We start from the raw sequence: 22524 nt of genomic DNA on the forward strand, positions 1-22524 counted from the left end.
TGTTTTTCCTATTTGATTTCAGAAGCTTGGTGAAAAGCTTGGCCTGTTGCAGGCCCAAAAGTGTTTGTAAATTTTCCAGTTGTACCTAGATCACAGGAACTGTGAGAAGTGACCATTGGTCCTGTGAAAAACAGGGCCTGTGGTTCGTGCTTACAGGTGACAGGTCCCGCCCTCTGCAGCATTTGCGTATGCGTATGTGCACATTTGTGTCTTCTGTGTATCTGTATGTGCACGGGCGTGGCTGAGCGTGCTTGTATTTTCTGCATGCATTGGGGCGTCCTTTTCTTTTCAAAACGCACTTTAGCAGTGCAGTTTTTTAAAATGAATGCGGCTTTACTGGAAACGAAAACCACAATCCATACTTATTGTATATTTTTTATATATGTAATAGTATAATGCTATAGGGTAGCTATCTTCCATACAACACAATGAGAGTATAAGTGTATAAGTGTAGTTTTTTTTGAACAAACATGCTTTATGCCTGTGTAATTCTTTTACCAGACAATTACATCATATCCCCCTGGGGGTTAAAACACCATTTAAACAGCTGCATATATCTGATATTGTGTACAGTGCAGCTAAATCTAAGAATACCAAACAGGGTCACAGAAAAGACAATGAAGAGAATAAATATACAGGCTCTATTTTAACACAGCCACTGAGTGATAATCACAGCTTTGATAACCCATTCTGTTTATTTCATTAGATAGCTTTGGTTACAACTGCTTCAGGAATTAATTATCAATAGAACTGTTTTTGTTTTTTTGTTTGTTTGTTTTCCACAGTTGGGGTTTTGAAAACAAAAATACAAATAAAACTTAAGCACTCTTTTTCGACGTAAATCATTTTTCCTTATTTGTAGCTGTCACTGCTGAGACAGATTTATCGCTACACTCATTACTCGCCGGGGCTCATCATCCTCTGGTCAGAAGCGGTAGGTAGACGACACCCAATAATTGCGAAATGAGGAATTGAAACGTGATATCGTTCGGCAGGCACCTGTACTGAGAGGCAGCGCCAGTGTGGCACTTAAATGGCTGCTGTTTTACTCCGATCTTCTCAGACCGTCTCAGATTAGCCCGCGTGCTCCTGTAGGCCAGGCTTGCTGATGCAGCCCAAATGCTCACACCGATCAGACACTTGACCAGAGGTGGCTAAGCTAACTTAGACACAGAGAGCCAGAGAGTCCCTGGTTGGTTTAAAATCTTTAAGTGGAAGAGGGGTTTCTGAGTTGGTCTTGTAACCTAAAGGTCGCAGGTTCGATTCCCTATAGGACACTGCCGTTGTACCCTTGAGCAAAGTACTTAACCGGCATTGCTTCAGTATGTGTCCAGCTGTATAAATTTATGCAGTGTAAATGCTATTTAAAAAGTTGTGCAAGTAATTCTGGGTAAGAGCGTCTGCTAAATTCCCGTAATGTAATGGAATTACAGAAAAGTCATAGCAAATATGCTAAATGTAGGCACCTTCACCACTACTATGTTGACTGCCATGCACACTCTTAATGGAGTTTTGTGCATAACTGCCCTGTCAAACTTTACATTTTAGACTGAAGTTTGTGTCTAACAAGTTCCACACAAGCAAAGGGTCGCTAGCCACAGCCTGGAGTCTGCAACAACTGAATCAGACGAGGGTTGTGTTCACCTCCACAAGCCAATTATCAGCAAGGAAGTTATGTCACGTATGATAACGTGCACAGGAACCTGATAAGAAATAAAGATGTAAGATCAAAAAGCAGGCACTGTTGCTTTGACCTGTCTGACGACTTAAAAATCATTTTATAAAACTTCTAATTTACTCACCTCCTGAAAAAAAGGTATGCTGACCTCCTTAAAAATCATGAACACAGAAATGCAACATTTGGATGGCCCACATTCAAATAATAAAAGTCCAAAAGTATTAACAAAAAGTGTTTTTATTTTCTTGATCGTGATTTGGCAAAGTGTCCCCAATGCATGCATACACACACGCACACACACACACAAACACACACATGCACACACCCACGCGCACACACCCACACAGAAAAAGGAAAAAGGCAAAATAGGTGTGATGTCGGTCACACATTGCCAAGAAACAAGTAACTGTAAAATACATCTTTCTTGCCTGATGAGGGGATTTTTTTTCTATTCGTTCTTTACTGTAAATTCAGTTCCTGTTCATTACGGGCACAGTTCTTGTAACTGGAGTGTAGGCAGCCTCAAATGGCCCCTGTCAGTCTGATTCGAAGAGCTATTAATTTCCTTCTGTGTATCATTAGGCGAAAAACCCGGCGAAGGCCCACAGAACTGATGCAAAACAGGCAATTGTTGGGGGAAACTTCTAGAATTCATTCATTTTAATAGAGGAGACGGGCACCGTTCGCTTAAGCCCAACCACCCCCCCCCCCCCCCAACACGGAGAGGACACTGCTGGACAGAAACTGCGAGGGAGGCTTGAAGTGCCGTCTGTGAGCCAGGCCCGAAGCCCGCCATCTCTAGCCGTGTTTGCATAGGACATGCCTGAGAAAGCTAAAACAACCGCCCGTGTTTGTCCAGGCTCAGAGGCTCTCGTAATACACCCGGCGGCTGCATCGCCCCCGACGGCGCTCGCCCTCGTTCTCTCGCCACTGTTTGTTTATCACCTATCTGAAGTTATCTGGTGGAATCTGAGTCTTGATTTACAAAGATACGTTCAGCCATTCCAGTCAGAAATTATCTTATTAGTAACATATACATATAAAGTAATATATGTATATATACATATATATATATATATATATATATATATCATGTGTCATGCATCATAATATATGTATGTATATGTATATATATATACATACGCAGTACAGGGCAAAAGTGCTACCTTCTTTGCCATATTTCTTTGAACTATTTTACTTACGCTACCTGTGGTTTTAAAGAAAGCTTAAAGTAGATAAGATTTCACTCGATTTACCTACCTCTGCACCTCCCACTTTGCAAAATGATTGGATAGACTTCCAACAGTTTGTTTAGTGGTAATTAAAGCCAAAGAAGGCTATTTTGAGGAAAGTCGTGTCTATGACTGTGTGTTATTGTGGGTAGAAACTGGATAAAAATGTTTATATATTGCCCACTATACAATAAATGTGCTTAAATTAATTGAATTCTTCTTTACCTAAAGTTTAAAAAAATAACATATACTAATACATATACACGTCTGTCCCCAGTGACAGTCAGAGTTTATAGTATCATTTCACCCTATCATTAAAATTACACCTAGTCCTCTAAAACCACAAAATCTACTAACCGTATGTTGAATCCATTGCTTATCCTTGTATATGGGCAGCACCCTTCAAAGTGCTGAAAGCAGTAATACAGTTCCTGCAATCATCCCGATAGTCAGCTGAGATACGCTATCAGCAGCTTACAGACCGAGTCAAACTTTCCACATTATGGCCAAACAAACCTCCATGAAATTCATTTCCTTTTTAAAATTTTTTTTCCTTTTTTATCGCATGTTTCAAATGCTGTCCAGACCAAGAATTTAAACAGAAAATTTCTTGTTACCATGTATGTGGCTATGAATGTATTATAAGAAAACTGGTCAAACTCTGGTCATACTTGCATGACTAAACATTCAAAACTGCATTCTGCAAACCCACTTCCTATACTCAGTGACACAAACCCGCCTCACCATCCGCCAGAGAGTTTCAGAGGGAACACGGAAGTAAACATCTATTTTGAAAAAGTTTAATTGAGGTCCTTCGCAGGGTAGAAAAAAAAAATCATGATCATTGCAACATTACTGTTTTAGCGAAGTTAACTTCACTTCTTCAGTCCTTCAGAAATGCAGCATGAGTGACTGTTTATGAAGGAGAATGGAATCAAATATACTGAATTGAATTATTTATTGAATTATTTACACTTTTATTGGTCATTATTTTATTTATTAGATGGAAATTGCCAGAACAATGTACAAGGCCCCATGGGTAGAAGCAGAACATTAATATCACATAACAGGAGCGTGAGCAACAGGAGACTCAGCCAAAATATCAAGTGATAAAGTAAATGAAAATAAAGCAAACACAACAATTCAACAACATACATGTTTTGCATACACGTTGTTCTGAAAAACAAATGAGCGATATACCTTTATCACATGTGCAAAGTGCAGCAATGCAATGCATTTTCACCTGTGTTCACATGGGGATCAGATGCTTGTAAGAGAAATATTAACTTGCATTATCCTTATGAATATGATTTAATGTGTATGCATGCTATGGAGTCTTAATTATTATTGTTAAAAATGACATTTAATACATTAGAACTGCTACTGCAGTGTTTCCAACATTATATATTGAATATAGCAAAGAGTAACATGAATGCATTTTAACAGATTACTGTTTGAAAAAATATTCAACATTCATACTACAAATCTTATCAAAATGACATTCATCTGTAGCTGTGATGGGTCGCTGTTCACTAATCGGTGTACATTTACAAGGCCAGGCCACAAACTGTTTTATTTTTAAGATATTTTGTTTTGAATTTTCAAGTTTACATTTAAAGGTAAGTCATGTGCATAGGTGTGATATTTAAAAAACTCAGTCATCTTGTTTTCAAATAGCTTAGTCTTTATACAGCTCATAACTTTAGAGATTTAAGGACAGACCCTTACTTTGGCGCTACAGAGCCATTTCTACGCTTCAAAAGCGCTTAAAATCGCACTGTTCCATTAATGGCACTATCTGCCATTTTATAAGAGTACGGATTGATTTTTCATCTTGTCTTTGGCAATGCAGAATTGCACTGGCCTTCTGCTTCCTGTGCCTCTCTGAAAGTGTGAGAGATCCAGTTTCATAAGCCACCGATCAAACAATGTCCCCGCTGTCAACGGTGTACATCTCCCTGGCTTCCAGACCCCCCCCCAGAGCAATGAAAGAGTTAAATCTAAACATGAGGAAGAGATTATTGCTGGTTTTTAATTCCCCCCCACCCTCCTCCTTTGGTGAGATCCATCGGTCGTCATTTCACACAGTCTGGATTTGAACCATACCGAGTGCACCAAAACAAAATAAATGCTCCCCTTTCAAGTCACTATCTGAGCTGGAACACATCTGGTGGCAAGGCTCGTTGTCCGGTTTCCACGGCGCTTGAAGAACATTAGAGATGAAATGGGGGGGAGGAGTAAAGTACCCTCAAAATCCCCCAATCAAGACCTCAAACGTGTGGCAGTTCAGAGAGCCAAGAAGAGCCCACTTCTTCCTGAAGGGTATCATTTAAAGCAGTCGCGACACATCACTGCGTTCTCAAAAGGAGGCAGTCAGAAAAGGGGCTCCCCCTGGGGTTGAGATCTGCACAAAGGGGTCTATTCAATGTAAGCTCAATGCGAAAGGTAATTATACCTAACATACCTAACAGAAATGAAGACAGAAGAACGAGGCATCACATTTTCTGCTGGGTGGAGACCTCGCAAGCTTCATCACCAACCTGAGACCGACCTTTGAACCTCTGCACTTCACCACGGCATCGCACTCCTTTGTTTTCAGTTGCGTGAAGGCAGTGTTAATGTCCAGGTAACCCGCATATATTATAAACAGGGCCACCGGAGATGGATTTAATTGAACATGCATAACTTCTCCGGATGGAAGAGGTTATGCACAACCAATGGCTGACAGGCAGTCAAAAGCAGTGACAGGCCATAAATGTTGCAATGTAGTATGCAGAATTAATACTAATAATAAATAAATGTTTAATAGTATAACCATAAAATATACCTTATATGAAATGCTGCATCAATACCACGATTCCTTACAGTGAGAAGTACATTTTTTAATCCAGAAGAATGACTCAAATATTTCTCCTCACCTCTTCATTTCACACTTTATCTCAAAACTTTCATTTAAATGGCAATTGTTACCTTTTTATTTTTTCCATTAACGGTGCTGTTCACAAAACTTGCCAAACAGTGCCTGTGAAGCGAAAGCATAATTATATGCATTAAATTGAGTTAAAGTTAAACATGAATGTTCAGTTGAATTGCTGCTGAAACTATAGTCAAACGATGCTGGAAACCATTTGAAGGCCCTTCTTTCTAAGAGCCTGTCATTTGAACCTAATTTTTATTCATTGTACTGGGTGAAAAACTGCGGGGAAGAAACAGCCAATCATTTTGGCATGTGGCTTTTGCTCCAACTGACGCGATTTGAAAGCAAGCGGTTTAACAGGGAAGGAAATGTTCTGAACGCTGCAAACCAAACAACTAAAATAGGAGTTAATAAAAAACGAATTGAACTGTGCCAGCTGAGCACGGCATGCAATTATGAAACTGCATTAGGGGTGAACGTCGAGTACAACAAAGGAACAAGTCAAGTTCCCCTTAATGTGTATAAATTGTGTGGTGCCCGGCTAAACGTACAGTTGAATGCCTGCGAGAAGAAATTAGGCCAACTGCTACCCTTATCGAACAAAGCAAATCACAAAATGCCAAGCGTACAAATGTCACAGGACTACACTTTGATCAGCCAGAGAAAAAAGGGCCTAATCTATTGCATCAGCCAAACAGACCCTAATTATGTCTATACCAGTCATTTCAATTTCAGAGCCTCAGTACAGTACACGAGTGAAACGGTGATCAGTAGAGACGTGTTTAAACGCCGCTCGCTTCTACTGTACCTCGCGCGCGGTCACGTGGACGCAAAAAGCCCCTGATGTTGTAGGCCGTTAACAATATGCTAATTTCAGCAACTGTAGTTTTGTAACTTCTCAGCACGCAAAACCATTAGCGAAATATAATGAGCACTTAATGTAGCGCCCGCGGCTAAGCGGCGCAGTAGGGCCCTGGCATGGTTTGTGAGGTATTTTGCTGCAGGCTACGTTCGTGTCCAAGCCGCGGCCCACAAGGACTCCCGTTCTTATTTACCGCGAGCCGGGCTTCTTCTCTTAATTATGCCAACAGTCATTCAAAGTAACAGCCCACTCACCGGCACCAGCCTCTGATTTTTCTCTCTGCCAGGCCCCTAATTAGCACGCGGCTATCCCCACCAGCGCTGATGTGGCATCAGAAAGTAGATGCAATCCGCATATTGCTTGATTGTCCATTTCGGTCTCTCCTCTCTCTCTCTCTCTCTCTCCCAGACTGATTAATGCGCGGCTCTGAATAGAGCTAATTAATTTTGCGCGCTAACAATCCCCACACCTCGGCGCTGAGGATAAAGCCATTTTGCGCCAGCATTGTTCCCCGCTTGTCTGCAGCAACGTGTTACAGTATATAAGGAACGCCGCCACCAGACTCTGACGTACAGTGTGAGGCTAGAGGGACTGAATGAAGACAGACCTAGCAGTGGCACAAACACCAGCAGAGGACAATGTATTCCAAGTCCAGACTAAGGGGAAGATGTAGATTAGATATCACTGTGAGCTGATCGACAATGGTTTTACATATTCGTGGCTTTGCAAACTTTTTCTACTTGGGATTCATAACCACAAGGTACAGAGAAGCTCCAGTATAAAACTTTGAAAACAATGCTTCTATAAACAACTGCAAGGTGGGGAGGGCTGGCAACACTATACACACAGGTTTTCACGTAAATAGGCAAAAGCAATAAAAACTTTCAAAGGCACAATTTTATTGTGTTATTATTTCAGAACCAATATTAAAATGTGATCACTACTTCAGAAAACTGACATACAAACAGAAAACCCTGTAGCTATGTTTTATAACCTGGGTACAGTGCATGCATGTGTTTTAAAGCAGGGACAGATATTTTTTGAAAATACACAATGAAAATGGAGCTCCAAAAAGCATCTATTTTGTCTTGAAGGTCTAGAGATACAGAATGGTAGACCAGCACAGCCAGAGATTCTCTGATGATGTGGTAAAAGCAAAGGAAGCTAGATGTGACAAAAATTGACCTGAAACTGTTGGCTCAAACATGTGTGATGATTTACATTCCTGAACCAGAAAAGGAAGACAACGTTCATGACTACGATCAGGTCTGAAAGAGATGTGAGCTCTCTTGTGCAACTCATTTAAAAATGGAAAGCTTTTTTTCCTGCGTTCCTAGATTGCCAGGGATTCTGGGATCTGTTGTTTTATTTGATTGTGTTGTTTCCTTATTGGCATGTGAGAAGACAGCATGAGATTTACTATTGTGAAGATATACGGTCATCATCTGATAAGCAGTACATTGTCTACAGACAAGCACAACTTCCCCTCAGTTTTATTTGGCTTGGATTGAGTCATCGTTTGATTTTAGCTCTGACTCACAATTTAAAATAATACTGCTTAATACAGTACAGCAAAAACACAATTTGTTGACTTTGGTGGCACGTTTGATTGAATCAAGGCCATTAGAGCAAATGCAAGTACTTACCAATCTGACCTTTCAGAGATGCTACTTCAGACATAAATAAATGTTTGCGGCACATGTAGTTAGGTCTCATTAATAGGAGGGGAAAGGGTTAGCAAGCCACTCAGATCTCGCAAATTTTAGTACATTGGATTTTAAAACAGCACTTCCAATAAAATGACCTTTATATTGTATACAAACCTGACAGTAATGTTCAAAGCTTTCCAATGTTCCCACAGCCCTTTATTGGCAATATTTTGTTTAAAGAAAGCTATGGAAAAGAAGTAGTCAGATATCCCACTTTCCTTGAAAAACCAGGGAGACCTGCAAATCTAAAACAAAATATATGATTGTTTCTTTATTTACACTTACAGTGAGCAGGATCTGTCACTTTCTTGCTAATGCACAACAGTACCATCTGCTATCTTATCCAGCAATGTCAGGGCTATGTGCTATGGTTAATATGATCAATCCGCAAGTCTGCTGGCTTTTACATCAAGCCTACTGTACTACCAACAGTCACTGGTGACTGGTATTCTCAGCCAAGAATATCTGCAAGTCTGTGTCTATGCGGACAGTAAAAGTGTGCTTCTGTTTTCAGGAGATTCCCTTATTCAAGAGAATATTACTCATATCATTACTCATGCTTTAACTTTAATTTAAAAGTAATGGGGAAATACACATCTGATTAGAATGGGAAATCCTGACTAATTTTGTGTAGGTTAAAACACACCTAGCATGTTCCCTGGGCTCTTTTCTGCCCTTTCCAAAAATGTCCCCTCCTGCATCACGTGCCCACACTCCGTCCATTCCATGGAGAAAAACAAACGCTGTGCAGATTCCACTGTCAGCAACACTTGTGAATGACCGCGGTAAAAAAAAAAGAAAAAAAGAAAAAAAATCTAGCGCACACTGTCGACCCAGGACCAATCATTTCCACTTAATTAACATTTTCTGTGTGCGTGCCGTGGCCGTGTTGAAACTGCAATCTGTTTCCAAAGGCCTGGGTCACGCAGCAAACAAAAGGAGAGGGAGCCAGTGAAAAGGTACATCCCTTTTGATATTTGGGGGAAACGAGTTCAAAGAAATTAATCAAACAGGTTCGCGTCAACCGCATGACAAACCTCACACCATTAGTTCTGTTGAAACAGGAAGTAGCTGAGATGCATTATCTGTATATTTTCTGCTTATGATAGATAAACCCCCCTTGGGGGAAAAGGGGGAGGGGGTGTTATTCAGGTACACCTTATGTGAACAGCCGATTCTGTCAAATCGTCCCCATTAGGGGCTTTTCAGACCAAGAATGGCTCTGTAAGCAGGAAGCTGACTAAATGCGGTGGCTGTGATGTGCAGATTCCATCTCTGTAAAATCTATGGAACAACTGTACACCTGAGGGTTGATCACATTAAGTCACGCTTGGCAATGCTAGCCTCAAGCTATAGAGCTAATTACTCCACACAGTTCACACATTCGCACTGATTACTGTGTACCATTTTTTTTTTGTAAAGCACTCTTCTAAAAACACAGTGAAAAAATATACAAATTAAAACCCAGTGTAATCTCCAGGCATTTAAAAGTAGTAATCTGCTGCCTAACTGTTACTGTGTTTTATGGTTTAACTATTTCTAACAAATAAGTGAACACTCCCGTAAAGAGTTACACAGTATCGTCAGCCTAAATGTTTATGACACCATCTACATCAAGTTGGTCAGAAAATATTATTAGCATATTCACACTATTTACAGTAATATGCCTAGAATGTGAAAAGTAGACGCCCCTTAACAAGCTGCACTTCAGATTTGCATTTTCATTTTACATTTATCTTCTCTTTACTGACAATTGTTTACTGTATGTCTAATTTTCCATTTCCACAGTAATGTAAATATTAAATTTACACATTCAAAAGTTCATCATAGTGATAGATCAGAGAAAAACATGGATAAAAGTGTTGGCTAACTTTTTCATTCCTGGTGAATATTTATAACATGCATATACTGTACGTGTTTAAATTTATTCAGGGTGAGTGTTATACTTTATTTGGCTAAGCAAATGAATAATCTTGAATAGTACGACAGTAAAGTGGTTCCAACAGTTTGTGCACATGCATGAAATGGCAGATAGCCAAGGCGTTTCTCACTGATCTTAATCTGAAGTTTAAACCTACAAAACACTGAATGCTGTTTTTAGCTTAAACATAACACAATCGACAACTTCCCTTTAAAACGGTCATTGTTGAAAAAATAATAATAAATCATGTTTGATGCATAAATTATTATGGAGAATGAAAAAAATATATATTAATCTATGCTATACAGCACTAGCTGTAGAGTTTGGAGCCATCATTCATATTGACAGGCTCATAGAGGGGATAACCTGTTAGCAACAGTACTAAAAGATCAAAACATTCAGATGTGTTCTCAAAATAATATATGAGGGTCACATTATTTACAGTAATCACAATGCACTGAATTATTCTTAGCTCATTAAACCATGACTCATAAAAGAGGACAAGGCATGTTTGAGATCAGTATGCACCGTGCCCATTATGGTTATCTCGGGGCTGTTCCAAAATGGCACCCACAGCTTGTCTTTCTTGCTCTCTCCACACTCTGAATCATTATCAGCTCACCGTTGTGCGAACGCGCCCACAATAAAGTATAAACTTTCGTTCTGACGCACACTGTCGGTTTTCATGAAGCCAAACTCCTCACGTACCAGAGAAATCAGGGGTTAGTTATGCTGTATGTGTGTATGAATCACAACAATTTAAAGAAAGATTTGAAATATATTGAGTGTGCATGTACCTTTCTTTCATGCTCGCATGTTAGCTCGACAGTTCATGATTTGCAAAGGAAAATCTAATACTTCAATATTTCTATCTATATTTTTTTCTATCTATAAAATATTTTAAGTACTTACTTTTTGCTTTTCAACGGTGTCTCTCCTGTTTAAATGTAAATGACATATTAAAGTAACACCATACTAAACTCAGAGAGCCTCCTGTCCACGTGCACCTCAGTTCAGACCCAGCAACGCTCAGTATGGATCCATCGACAGTCAGAACGAACTTCATGATCCGATACGCAAACGGAGTTGAAAATGACTCTCCTAACGGGTTGCAATTTGAGCCGTCCCAGATCTGAAAAAGGTTAGCGTACCAAAATGCTATTTCCAGGAGACTAGCCTAGTGGAACATGGACGGGACCAAACTGCTATGCGTTAGGAGCACGATTTCCATCCCCGCTCACTACGACACATTCAAAGATTATTCTGGTTTTTACCCAGGCCCTGCATTATTAGGTTCCACTCCACCAACTCACTAGCCATTAAAATATGTGAATGTACAATTGTCATAATTAAGCATGTGTGTGTACAGGCAACAGCACATTTACAAGCACAGTGCCAGCCAACATCTTGAATTTTTGTAACGCTTCATAATTTATGACCCTAATTCCTGATCCCTGCCAATGTGAACTTATTTTCCATTTAGGAAAGAGCAACTTTATTCCGCTCACAGGAACTGTGCACACTGAAGTGCTGCTTCATAATAGCAAATGATTTCTTCATTCTTTCGCAGAAGTATCATTAGATGCCATCAAGAACTAGTTTTTGGAAAAGAACGAAACCAAATTCATAAGGGGAGCGAATCTATTAATTAAGTTAAAGGACGAGGTTCATCGTGACTGGCCTTTCCTCTGCAAGGGGAAGCATGGAACTGCTATATATTTTCTTTAGCAGACGTAATCCAATTAACCGTAATGGGAGCCCAGACACAATGGGTAGATATGGACATGGGGTGCCGTCTCTAAGGCGTGTACTGCACACAGATCAGTATCACCTGTCAAAATACGACAGGAAAATGTCCTGGATCTCTCTCAAGCACCGCCAAAGCAGTCACTCGTGCCGTTTGGACTTCTGGTAGCAACCGTTAGCGCTAAAGGCTCAAATGGCACTCTCTGTTCTTGAGGGAGGGATGGGTGCAGTTCCACAGCTGTGCCCGCCCACATTTCCACCGTATTTCAATCAAAGGTGAGCGACAAAAACGGAGAAGCCGCAGCCCAAAAGCCTTCCGATGCACAACAAGAGCCGGTTTGTCAAACTGCATGGTGGCCCTGCGCCACCGCCAAAGATGCTGATGAGGAGGAAACATGATCCGAAAAAAGAACGCTCTTCCAGTCTGTCCCGTTACATTTCTTCATATAAAATGGCCAGCCATGTCTTCTCTACCAAAGTATGTGCATAGTAGCTATAGTAGCTATCAGCAGTTCACTTTACATTTATTGCATAGACAGTGGGTAATTGCACCAGTCTATAAAGTATAAATGCAAATTGCACCACTTAAACATAACCATGGCTATATTTTAACTTTGTCGTGACAGCATATTAGCAAGCCCATACTAACTTTGCAAAGGAAAATTTGAGAACTTCCACCTAAGGAGCCAACCCCTGTTAATACACATACCAGTAAAAATGCAAAAAAAAAAGTAAATGGAAAGAGATTTAGGCTTATTCATAGCCAAGCTTTCAAGTATCCTTATAAAAAAATTATGCATGTACATTTTATGAAATGTCCAATTAAAACGAGGCAGGAGGATTGGAGGTTCTTTCAGTATCATAAATTGAAGAGGGAGAAAGATGTTCTTTGGCTGTAAATTACTTTTTGTATGGAAATGGGAAATTGGAGCGGCTCATCCATCTTACTTTATTAAACCAATGTAAGTCAGCCCCGGGATATGCAGGAGTCAAAATGCATTCAGAAAATACTCCGTTTCACCGCAACGCACATTTTCAGTGGAGCTGGCCTTTAGCTTAAACATGCAGGGAGCATATGTCGAACTGACAGAATTCTGTCTCATCACGGCGATGTGAAACGAGACTTCAAAGAGATCGGGTGAAAGTTTATGCAGGGCGAGAATGGCATCCGTTTATGTTCAATATGGTGCAGAAATGTAAGTCGAGGTGCAAGAAGCAAACCACGTGCAGGCAGGTTAGCTTGCTGATGTCAAGGCTATGTAGCATTCATTAAATGTGCAAGTTCTGAAGTGAAAAAAACACAATGCCTGCCTATGAATGTGTTGTATATGCATACCTACATAGAGAAGGTAGTGAGATCATTATTTTAGTTCCATTTCACAGTAATGTTGCTAGAAACGGTGCACACACAATTACTTGTTTACAATTAATAGTTAATATGTCTGCATACAAATTTCTGCTCAAATGCTGTATAAGCTGAGAACATTTCGACATAAAAGTAAATAGTCAATTAAAACATAAATAATTGTGAGACATTCAAATATTTATACTGTCATATTCTAAACCATTCTCAAACACCAGACATAATGGTTGGCCATGACCTGAAGTTGGCTAGCATTTTCCTTTTAACTTTGAGTCAAAATAAATTGCAGCAGGCATTTTTTTTCTGCGCAAACACGGTTCGAAGAGTTCAGCGATCACCAGAATTCATTTTTGAAAATTGCATGTGCGGTGAAAAGAGGGTAGCACCTGCACATAATTGAGATCCAAAATGAAGGACAAATGTTTATCCAGACCTATGTGTGCATGGGATGTTGCTGTGGGCTTTTTTAGCACTTCAATATTGAAGTCATTCACACATACAAATAAAAAAAGATTCAGTTCCCAGATTAATATATCTACTATCCACCAGCTAGCCATATGTCAAGTAATCTAACTTTGCCAAAAACATATTTTGTTTTCATCTTCAGCACCATTGTATAACATCAATATTACTCTGTCTGGTCCTAATGGTAATTGCATTTTAAAAATGTATTTTGAACATTTTTTCCCATTTTTTTTTCTTTTCAACAGAACAAAATCAACCCACGTTGCAGATAGTCTACCCCAACAGCAGTCTCCTTCAATCAATCAGTCAATCGGTGGAAAGGCAGGCCCAGTCACAACGTGGATAATCGCCATTATCGTATCGGACGCCAACTATCTGTAATTTATTACCATTAATATCAGAAGCAGACACCCGCATAAATGTGTTTTGACAAGTGTTGGAAATCATGAACAAGCAATATTCCTAACACTGGCCTGAAACGTCATCCACTTCCTGAGTTCTGTACTGAATACAAATGGCTCAATTTACCAGGCACAGGTTTCTGAGGGGGGGGGGGGAAGTTGACCAGAGTACACTTCGTCAGTTCATAATGGCTTGGCAAAATTAGCTATCCTTCATTTTTGTTCTAGCATACATGGCAAAGTGTTTCCTCAAACAGCGGTGCGAACTGGACCCGTGGGAGGGAGGGATTCGGTCAGCTGATCATTCCTGCCTGTGAGAGTTGTTTCACTTGCGCCATTTACAACATGCACACATGAAATCAGAGAGCTAGTGAAGTAATTAAAGAAAAGAATCAAGTTTTTTTTCTCTTCCTCCTAACATCCACCATGCATGTCATCATGGTCCACAGAAGATTTTGGGGCTATATGCACAAACAAACCTTCCAGATGTGTTAATTTAATTTTCTAGAAGAAAACCATCCACACTGCCATTTTATCTCATAAGTGAAAACGCGGATGCTCTTATTGAGGTTGACCCACGTTATGTACTGATCTGATGCATTTCAGCTTAAAAAAGGCTGACAGGACTGTCATGTTGGAGGAGATGCATATGGTTTATTGCCTAGATAAATCTGTCACATAAATGGTACAATAAGGCATGAAAAGAAGAATAAACTAGTAGCTTATGGTGGTGAAGGAAGGATACATAACAGACTTGTGCAATAAGACAAAATCCCACAATAAGTGGCTGAACACTAATGCTAATGTGTGCGACTATGAGTAATGTTTTCACAGATGGGTGATAGCTACTTATTGTACACCCTTCAACAAACCTGAAATCAGCAAAAGCAAAACAAAATTCTATGAATAACAAATGATTCCACTGCTTCTTTAAATTCCATATTGAAATTTAAGATCAGTCTACTTCAGAGTGATTGAACATGGCCCTGAATTACTGTCCATTGCAGCTTTCCTTGCTGTGTTGTTGAAAGGATACCCATATTTCCTCTTACACATGCAGTATAACACGTCTTTATTAGATTGTAAAACATTTAGGAATAGGTGTTCTTATGCTTTTAAATGGCTTCCCTCCCTAATCCTATACACATAAACTCCTTATTTAATGGTATCCACAGAATTACGTCATTCCATTCGAATGCTGCCTCTGTCTTACAGTACCTTACAAAGTGCCATTTTTAATTCTGTTTCCAGATTTAACCTATACACTACAGCCAACTCGGCCCCTTCTTTGCCCATGAATAGACCTGACTATGCAAAGCACCGCCATGTAAAGAATATTCCAGATTCCACGGCCAATCTGAGAAGCAACAGCACAATATTTATTTTTTTCTCTCCACGATATCTCCTTGTACACATGCCGACATGTTTTAATGGCGACACCTGTAATCTCATTTGGGCAGGACTAAGAACATAAATACAAAGTCGACACTGTTTACATTGTTTGGCTCGGCGTCCATCGCCACTTCCTGTCTGAGCAGACGCAGAGAGCTCCGTCGGTCTTCGGCTTTCATCTCCACGATGATAACTCTGTCCGAAGCGTCAGTGTGCCTAATACACTACATGATCTACTTGCGATGGATAATGATAATATAAATGAGCTAGGCTAATATAAGACAAGCTTTCAGAAGGCTTCGTCCTTACCCCGTGGCATTTGAAAACATTACTGAGATCGTTGGCTGTAAATCTAAATAAATCCAGTGAGCAGCCTTACACTTAAGCGCATTCTGTTTTAAAATGTTACGACTCTCTGGGATATTAAAATATTCCTGGAGAGAGATGTTTCTCTTCAGCGCATCATTTAGAATTTCAGCGCAAGCATATAAATGTGATTAGTGACTGCAAGTGTAGAATATAGGCTAAACCTCAAGTTTAGTTTCAGGAAAAAGAACATCTTGAAGAAAATGATACTTTATTGCAGAGCTGTGCTCAGAAGATTATGCAGATCAGCTCCCAAAATATCTCCTTATAGCACATAGCAGATAGTCTGAGGCAACTGTACTGCTTTAATACCAAACATTTAACAATTACTCTGAATGTGGTGTTTATCATTTGCTATTGCTTTGCAGTTGTATCTACTTGTTATAACCACACGAATGTGTCAGCCCAAAGCAAAAATACAGGTACATATTCAATTCATGGATTCCAATTCAGTGGCCTAACAGCCTTGCAGTTTGTTTATTTTAAAGACTCATAACTTCACCACCTCCCTGTTACCACTGAGTTGTCACATTTCACCAACATCACAAACAACAGTCACCAGAAGGTTTTCTTTTACAGTACTGCTGGGCCCAAAACAGCACAATAAATGCGCACTTTTCATCACTTTACATAAAAGTACATTTTAATCCTCGTAACCTATTTAAATTGAAGCTATTCAACATTGCATATGCAAATAGATATTCCACTGGTAGAGAATGCATTGAGTACCATAACTGAATAAGTATAGCACATGGCTTAATGAAAAATGTTATTACCATATTTAGCAAATTTATAAATAATGGCTGCATATGGTCTAACCTCAGTTTGACCAAATTTGTAGCAACATCTCAATGTGCATGTTTTGTTGCAAGTGCTTTGTTTTTAAACCAATGAGTTGACACCTAACATACAGCAAGAGCTTGAGCTATTCTACAACATGCAGAACTCAAATTACGGCCTGTTACAGGACAGTGGTTTAGATTTTGAGTCAACTAAACAGCAGCTCCTAATCCAAGCAGGACATGCAAACATTGCTTATTGCAAAGGTATAGAAATGTAGGAATCTGAATCTTTTGGCACATTCTTACTGTATTACCATGCATTGAAACCAATTTCTGCTGTGTATTAATACTGCATCCGCTCAGTCCTTTTAAAATAGCTACTTTGAGAGCTTGTAATTACTGGGTTATGAAGCTTTAGAATACATAATTAAGTTCCAAAGCATTGCATTGCTCTATATTGCATCAATTAGACAGTAAAATTTATAAACAGTTTTTGGCATTTAATCAATTGTGTAGCAAAATTATATGGCAAAGACCACTCCCATGTTAATGACTGTCTTTAAGAAAATGTCAAATAGACTTATCATTCTTATCTTATCATTCTTAGGTTTCCATTTGTTGTTCAGGAATAGACGAGCAGTGTTGGGCCGAACGGCCTGTTCTCGTCTTACGTTATGTTATGTTGTATTTATTGTTCTTTTAAATTATTTAAAATTCTCACTGGTTATGCCTGCTTGGCTTTACAGCTGTAATGTTCACTTCAACATGGGCATACATTAATACCAAAAAATACATTTCTGCAGGATAGTAAAAATATAAAATATTTCAATCTATTGTTTAAGAAATACCACAGGCGCTCCTGGTTGCATGCAACACAGTGCAGTTACATGAACAGACATAGCATGTCTGATGATGTTGGTAGCATGCATTCTTGACCACTTCAAAAATATTATAAGTATTATTTTTCTTTGCTTTCATCTGGCTCTTGAAAGATCTTACTTGTCACTGTTGATCAGCACTGAAGATAAAACTCAAATGGTTTATTGATGTGACTGCACTGTTGAGTGATGTACAGTGCAAACAGCAATGAACTGCACTACGTTAATAGCTTTTTCCATATGCGCTGTATATATTTATATTTGAAATGCGCACATTGATCATCTTCAGCACTTGCTAAGTCGAGATAAATCAAATTAGTTAAGCAAGAAATTAAATGTACTCCCTGTCGAATTTAATCTCATTTCTGAGAATGAACTCTCAATACAGGTATTTTTATGTTGCTGAGAAAATAAAAATGAACTTGATCTGTAATTTATGTTTACAGTGATCCTGTCGCAAAATAGTCGAATCCAGTAGGGGAAATCTGCACGGAACAAACAAAACGATGCCATCTACAGTAAACTGAGATTTTATTGCGCGATTCACCAAATATTGCCGGCCTTCAAAGTTTTTTTGCAGGGTTTTACTGCAGGTAATAGAAAGTTTGGCCAAAGCTTCTTTGAGTTTCCAGGTTCATCGGTGGATTCGGTCCATAATTGGAGCAAAATAAATAAATAAATAAACACGGACGACAGGTGCAGAACTGTACAGCCGTTAAAATTAAGGGGACCATCGAGCAAATCCAGAGCTCCGCGATTAGCATTCAACACATCGTAGCTAAGCAATATAGACTACTGTAAATCAATCTGGATGAATGTACCTTCCTGCAAACTGTAACGGATTATATATATATATATATATATATATATATATATATATATGGAAGAAAGAAAGTGTTTCTCAAACGTTGCCACAACATTGTCATTGTGCATATGCAGAGCTAAAATGGTAGAACAGACATATATAGGCCTTTAACATTAACAAATGTACAGAGCACGAGCATTTACACAAAGCTTAAATTCCCACTAGCCTACACCTACAGTAAGCTATTCGCATATTTATTATTCGGCTCTGTAGCCTATTACCATAGCAGGACTACAGCTGGCAGGTATGGGACATACCCTAAACCCTAAAGCCTATTTGTATTAAAGTAAATGTATTGCGGATGCTCTGATTAATAATTTACCTTATGCTGTGCTACATTGCCATATGTAAGTTTTTATGTGGTTAGGTAGCCTTGAAACAACGAAGACTGGCAGGGATAATACGTAATTAATGCAATAATGAGTGACTGACCAATGGTAGTAGCACTGAAGGACAGTCCAAATCGGACAACTTGTTTTTTTTAAATGCAGAATTGCGTCTGACTTTTGACTACAATATTAATCATTCACCTCTGAGGAAGAAAATCGCAATACTTCAAGGAAGGAAAATTCAAACATATGCCCCTAACACAGATTAATCTAAACCATTTTGGAAACACACACCGTTTAATTCTGAAAACAGAAAATGCAACTGACAGCACATCGAAGTGACGAAGGTAATGGTTTGCTAAAGAAAGACAGGAACCCTACTACAGTAATACATTCTACTTTCTATTACGCTGTATGAAAAGGCACTCAAAATGCTGGCTACAGTAAGCTATATTCAGGTTTTGGGCAGGTCGCTTTCAGTGTCGTCCAGCGACTCAGAAACAAATTTTAATGAGTAGCCTACTTTTTAATACATGTACAGCCAAAGAGTACAGCTATACAGCTATAGTACATCAAAACTCTATTTAATTTTATCTTAAAACAAAAATGTACACACAAACTGCACCCCAAGTTCTCTAGTCTATGCACGTGTTACTAAAACACGTCCATGGTTTGCACATTACTTCCATTTCTCTCGGAATAACGCAGACACTACACTTGATACGTAACAGAGCTTGCACTGTCTATCTACATGTTTCAGAAAAGCCCACTGCATGAACGCTGCTAGCTATTTTTCATATCGTCATGTTAAACATGCAAACGGATCTTTCGTTTTAAAGGTAGTAACAACTTAGCGAAAGTTGCAACAAAGTAATTGAAAATGTTCTAAATGTGTAAGCCCCATCCAGATGTTACATTATTTTGGAATTTTACACAGTCTAATTTATAAATAAACTGCTCGAGCGTCCGTATTGACTGGAGCACACATACAGTTTCGATAATTCCTACGTAAAGTGAGGTACCCGTTCGGAATAGTAAAATAATAAAGAAAATGTACCGCTGGTTGCCTACGATTTTTTTTCCCAATAGCACATCATTAAGATGCGAAAAGCAGAATATGTCATGCAAATGTGCGATTGTGGGATGAGGTGCATTACACATTGCAATCAACGAGAACACAACTCTACAACACAAAAGCAAACGTAGTACTTTCCTAATTACCTTGTTGCAGTGGTAATAGTCCAAAGAGCTCAGGCAACTCGAATCGGTTGGTAATGAACATGAACCCACGCTCGAAGGGGGTGCCGGATAGAATCTCACGTCCATCTCAGAGTCCGCGAGACTGACGGCATGAAAGCAGGTTCAGTGTCTGTGACTCGCTCTCTCTATTGTTTAAGCGAACAAAAAAAGAAACAGAGGGATAGAAAGAAAAAGGGGTTGAGTCTTTTCAATGCACCCTTTCCTCACATCCGTTCGTGGTATAACTTAAGTGCCAACAGGCTTTCGAGAAGTGATGCTCGATTGATTTAACCTGGTATTTTGTTAGAATTTTGTGATTTCAAAAAAAGAGAAAGATTATTTTATATGGAAAAAAATATAAAACTCGGTCATACGAATGTTTATATCAATAGATGGGTATTACATTAAAACTGGTAAGTTATCTACAGCCAGACATCAACTTTGTTTTTCTTATCGAACAAAGGTTTTAATTTCTTCGTGTTAGATGCCTTCTCAAGCTTGTCGTTTTTGTTTCTATTTTCCCGCTGCGTTTGCTGTCCTCAGCTTTGTCATGTAGGAGTGTTTATCCATGCGTTCAGTTGGAGTTATAGTTCGACTATTCCTCTCCATGCTAAATGCCATGCGACCTCTGCCGATAATAAAAGGAACAGGGAGACGATAGGGGGAGGGTAGCTATCTGGCCGTACTGGTAACTGTTCCAGTTATTGTGCGATTCACGACTGTGTCGTGTACGCAGTTGTGTGAAATAAAACATGGAAAGTGCTAGCACCTTAAGGGCTTGGACTAGGCTACCTGATTCAGTGTGGGGATTAAGGTGAAAACCGAACGATTATTTTATGATATAAATAAAACCAGGGATTTGTGATTGCATTCCAACAAGTCGAACTGCACGTGCAAGGTTCGTTGGTTCACACTAGTACATTTACGAGTAATATCTCTGCACACATGACATGGAAATGTGGGCCTGTCACTTGGGCTTATATTGGACTGCCTGCATTACCTTATCTGGCGAATGATTGTAAAGGAACACTGTGGCCCGTGCATACATGTGTTATCATCTAGATTTCACGAGGAAAAAACATTGCGCATGCTTAGAATCTTAAAATTGAATGTGCTCCACGGAGCTGTTCGGTGTGAGAACATTTTTGTTGTTCAGAAACAGGTATTTAAAAAGGAATTCAAATATTTCAAACGGAATACCTTAATGATTAACCCCTGTGTTTAAACTGACAATGTTTTAATCATAATAGTACATTTTAGTTGATTGTTCTCCGAGCTTACACTGAATTAAAGTGATAAGAGAAATGGAATATTTTTGAAAGAGGAACCAATTGTTACCATTGCATCAGCCAGTTTATTACTTGTTTGTTTAAGCATCAGTTCTGGGTAGGGACCTGGCAACAATTATAACAGATGATTGTGCATGGGTCAGGTACTGTAGAGCAGTTTAATATTTATGTAGTCATATTCTGGGCAGTTGCAGCCTAGTTCACACACACACACACACACACACACACATATATATATATATATATATATATGTATGTATTTGATATTAAAAGATAAGTTCCCCCAATTTTGTTAAATGCATATGTTGTGACATAAACTGTATATGCTGGGGTAGTGACATAGGCCTATTCCAAGTTCAGCTTCAGTATTTTCATAAGCTTCAAACTGAAAGTTTTTAAAATGATGTAAACATGTTCTGTGTAACCTGTCTTTTGATTTAGCATTGTACTACAATTCCCATGAAGGTTTTCACCCGGCATTTTATACACAACATTGACTATGGCTTTGCAATGAACTATGGGAGCTTGAGGCAAGGGAAACATGGGAATGGCTGTGTACGCCATTTTTCAAGATTTGCCAGAATGAAAGTTCGTATTGACATCCCAGCTTAATCAGCTGACATTCGGACAAGTATTCACATGTGTACTGTGTATATTATTTAATTTAAAATCAATGAAGTGTCAGCGCAGGCTTGAGTGGGGATGTACAGTAGCCAACTTACAGTTCTTGTGTTAAATATGAGTTTTCCCAAGTTATATCCTTTGGAGTAACTTATCTAACTTTTAGAAGCACCATCTTATAAAGCAGGGGCATTGCACTCATCAAGCTGCACTCTGGGTATTTTTATCATCATCTGTAAAAATGTCTTTTTTCATGTTGAGGTACAGTTTTCCTTTGATTACAATAGTATGATTACATGCTATTCTTTCTATACCAGTGTTTACTTATATGGCGGAATTCAAAGAAATTATTTTTGTATAAAGATTAAAATATTTCCCTCAGGTGTCAGAAACACCTGGACTTCAGTCCTGGAGGGCCACGGTGTCTGCTGGTTTCCGGCATTGTTTCAGCACCCTTGCTTCGTTTAAG

At 39.1% G+C, this 22524-nt stretch overlaps 1 protein-coding gene across 5 annotated transcripts in view; it reads right to left on the reverse strand.

Moving 5' to 3' along the window:
- tox2 (TOX high mobility group box family member 2) overlaps positions 1–20782 on the reverse strand; it is a 118640-nt gene extending 97858 nt beyond the window's left edge. For 2 of the 5 annotated variants that reach the window (XM_035388503.1, XM_035388502.1), the window contains exon 1: positions 20128–20782. In XM_035388503.1, coding sequence (XP_035244394.1) covers positions 20128–20232 — 105 coding nt within the window. In that variant the 5' untranslated portion in view covers positions 20233–20782. The remainder of the gene's footprint in view (positions 1–20127) is intronic. The other 3 variants (XM_035388505.1, XM_035388501.1, XM_035388504.1) reach the window with 2 other exon arrangements.
- Positions 20783–22524: the final 1742 nt, after the last annotated feature.

This window comes from Anguilla anguilla, chromosome 13 (genome assembly GCF_013347855.1).
Source record: "Anguilla anguilla isolate fAngAng1 chromosome 13, fAngAng1.pri, whole genome shotgun sequence".
Lineage (NCBI taxonomy): Eukaryota > Metazoa > Chordata > Actinopteri > Anguilliformes > Anguillidae > Anguilla > Anguilla anguilla.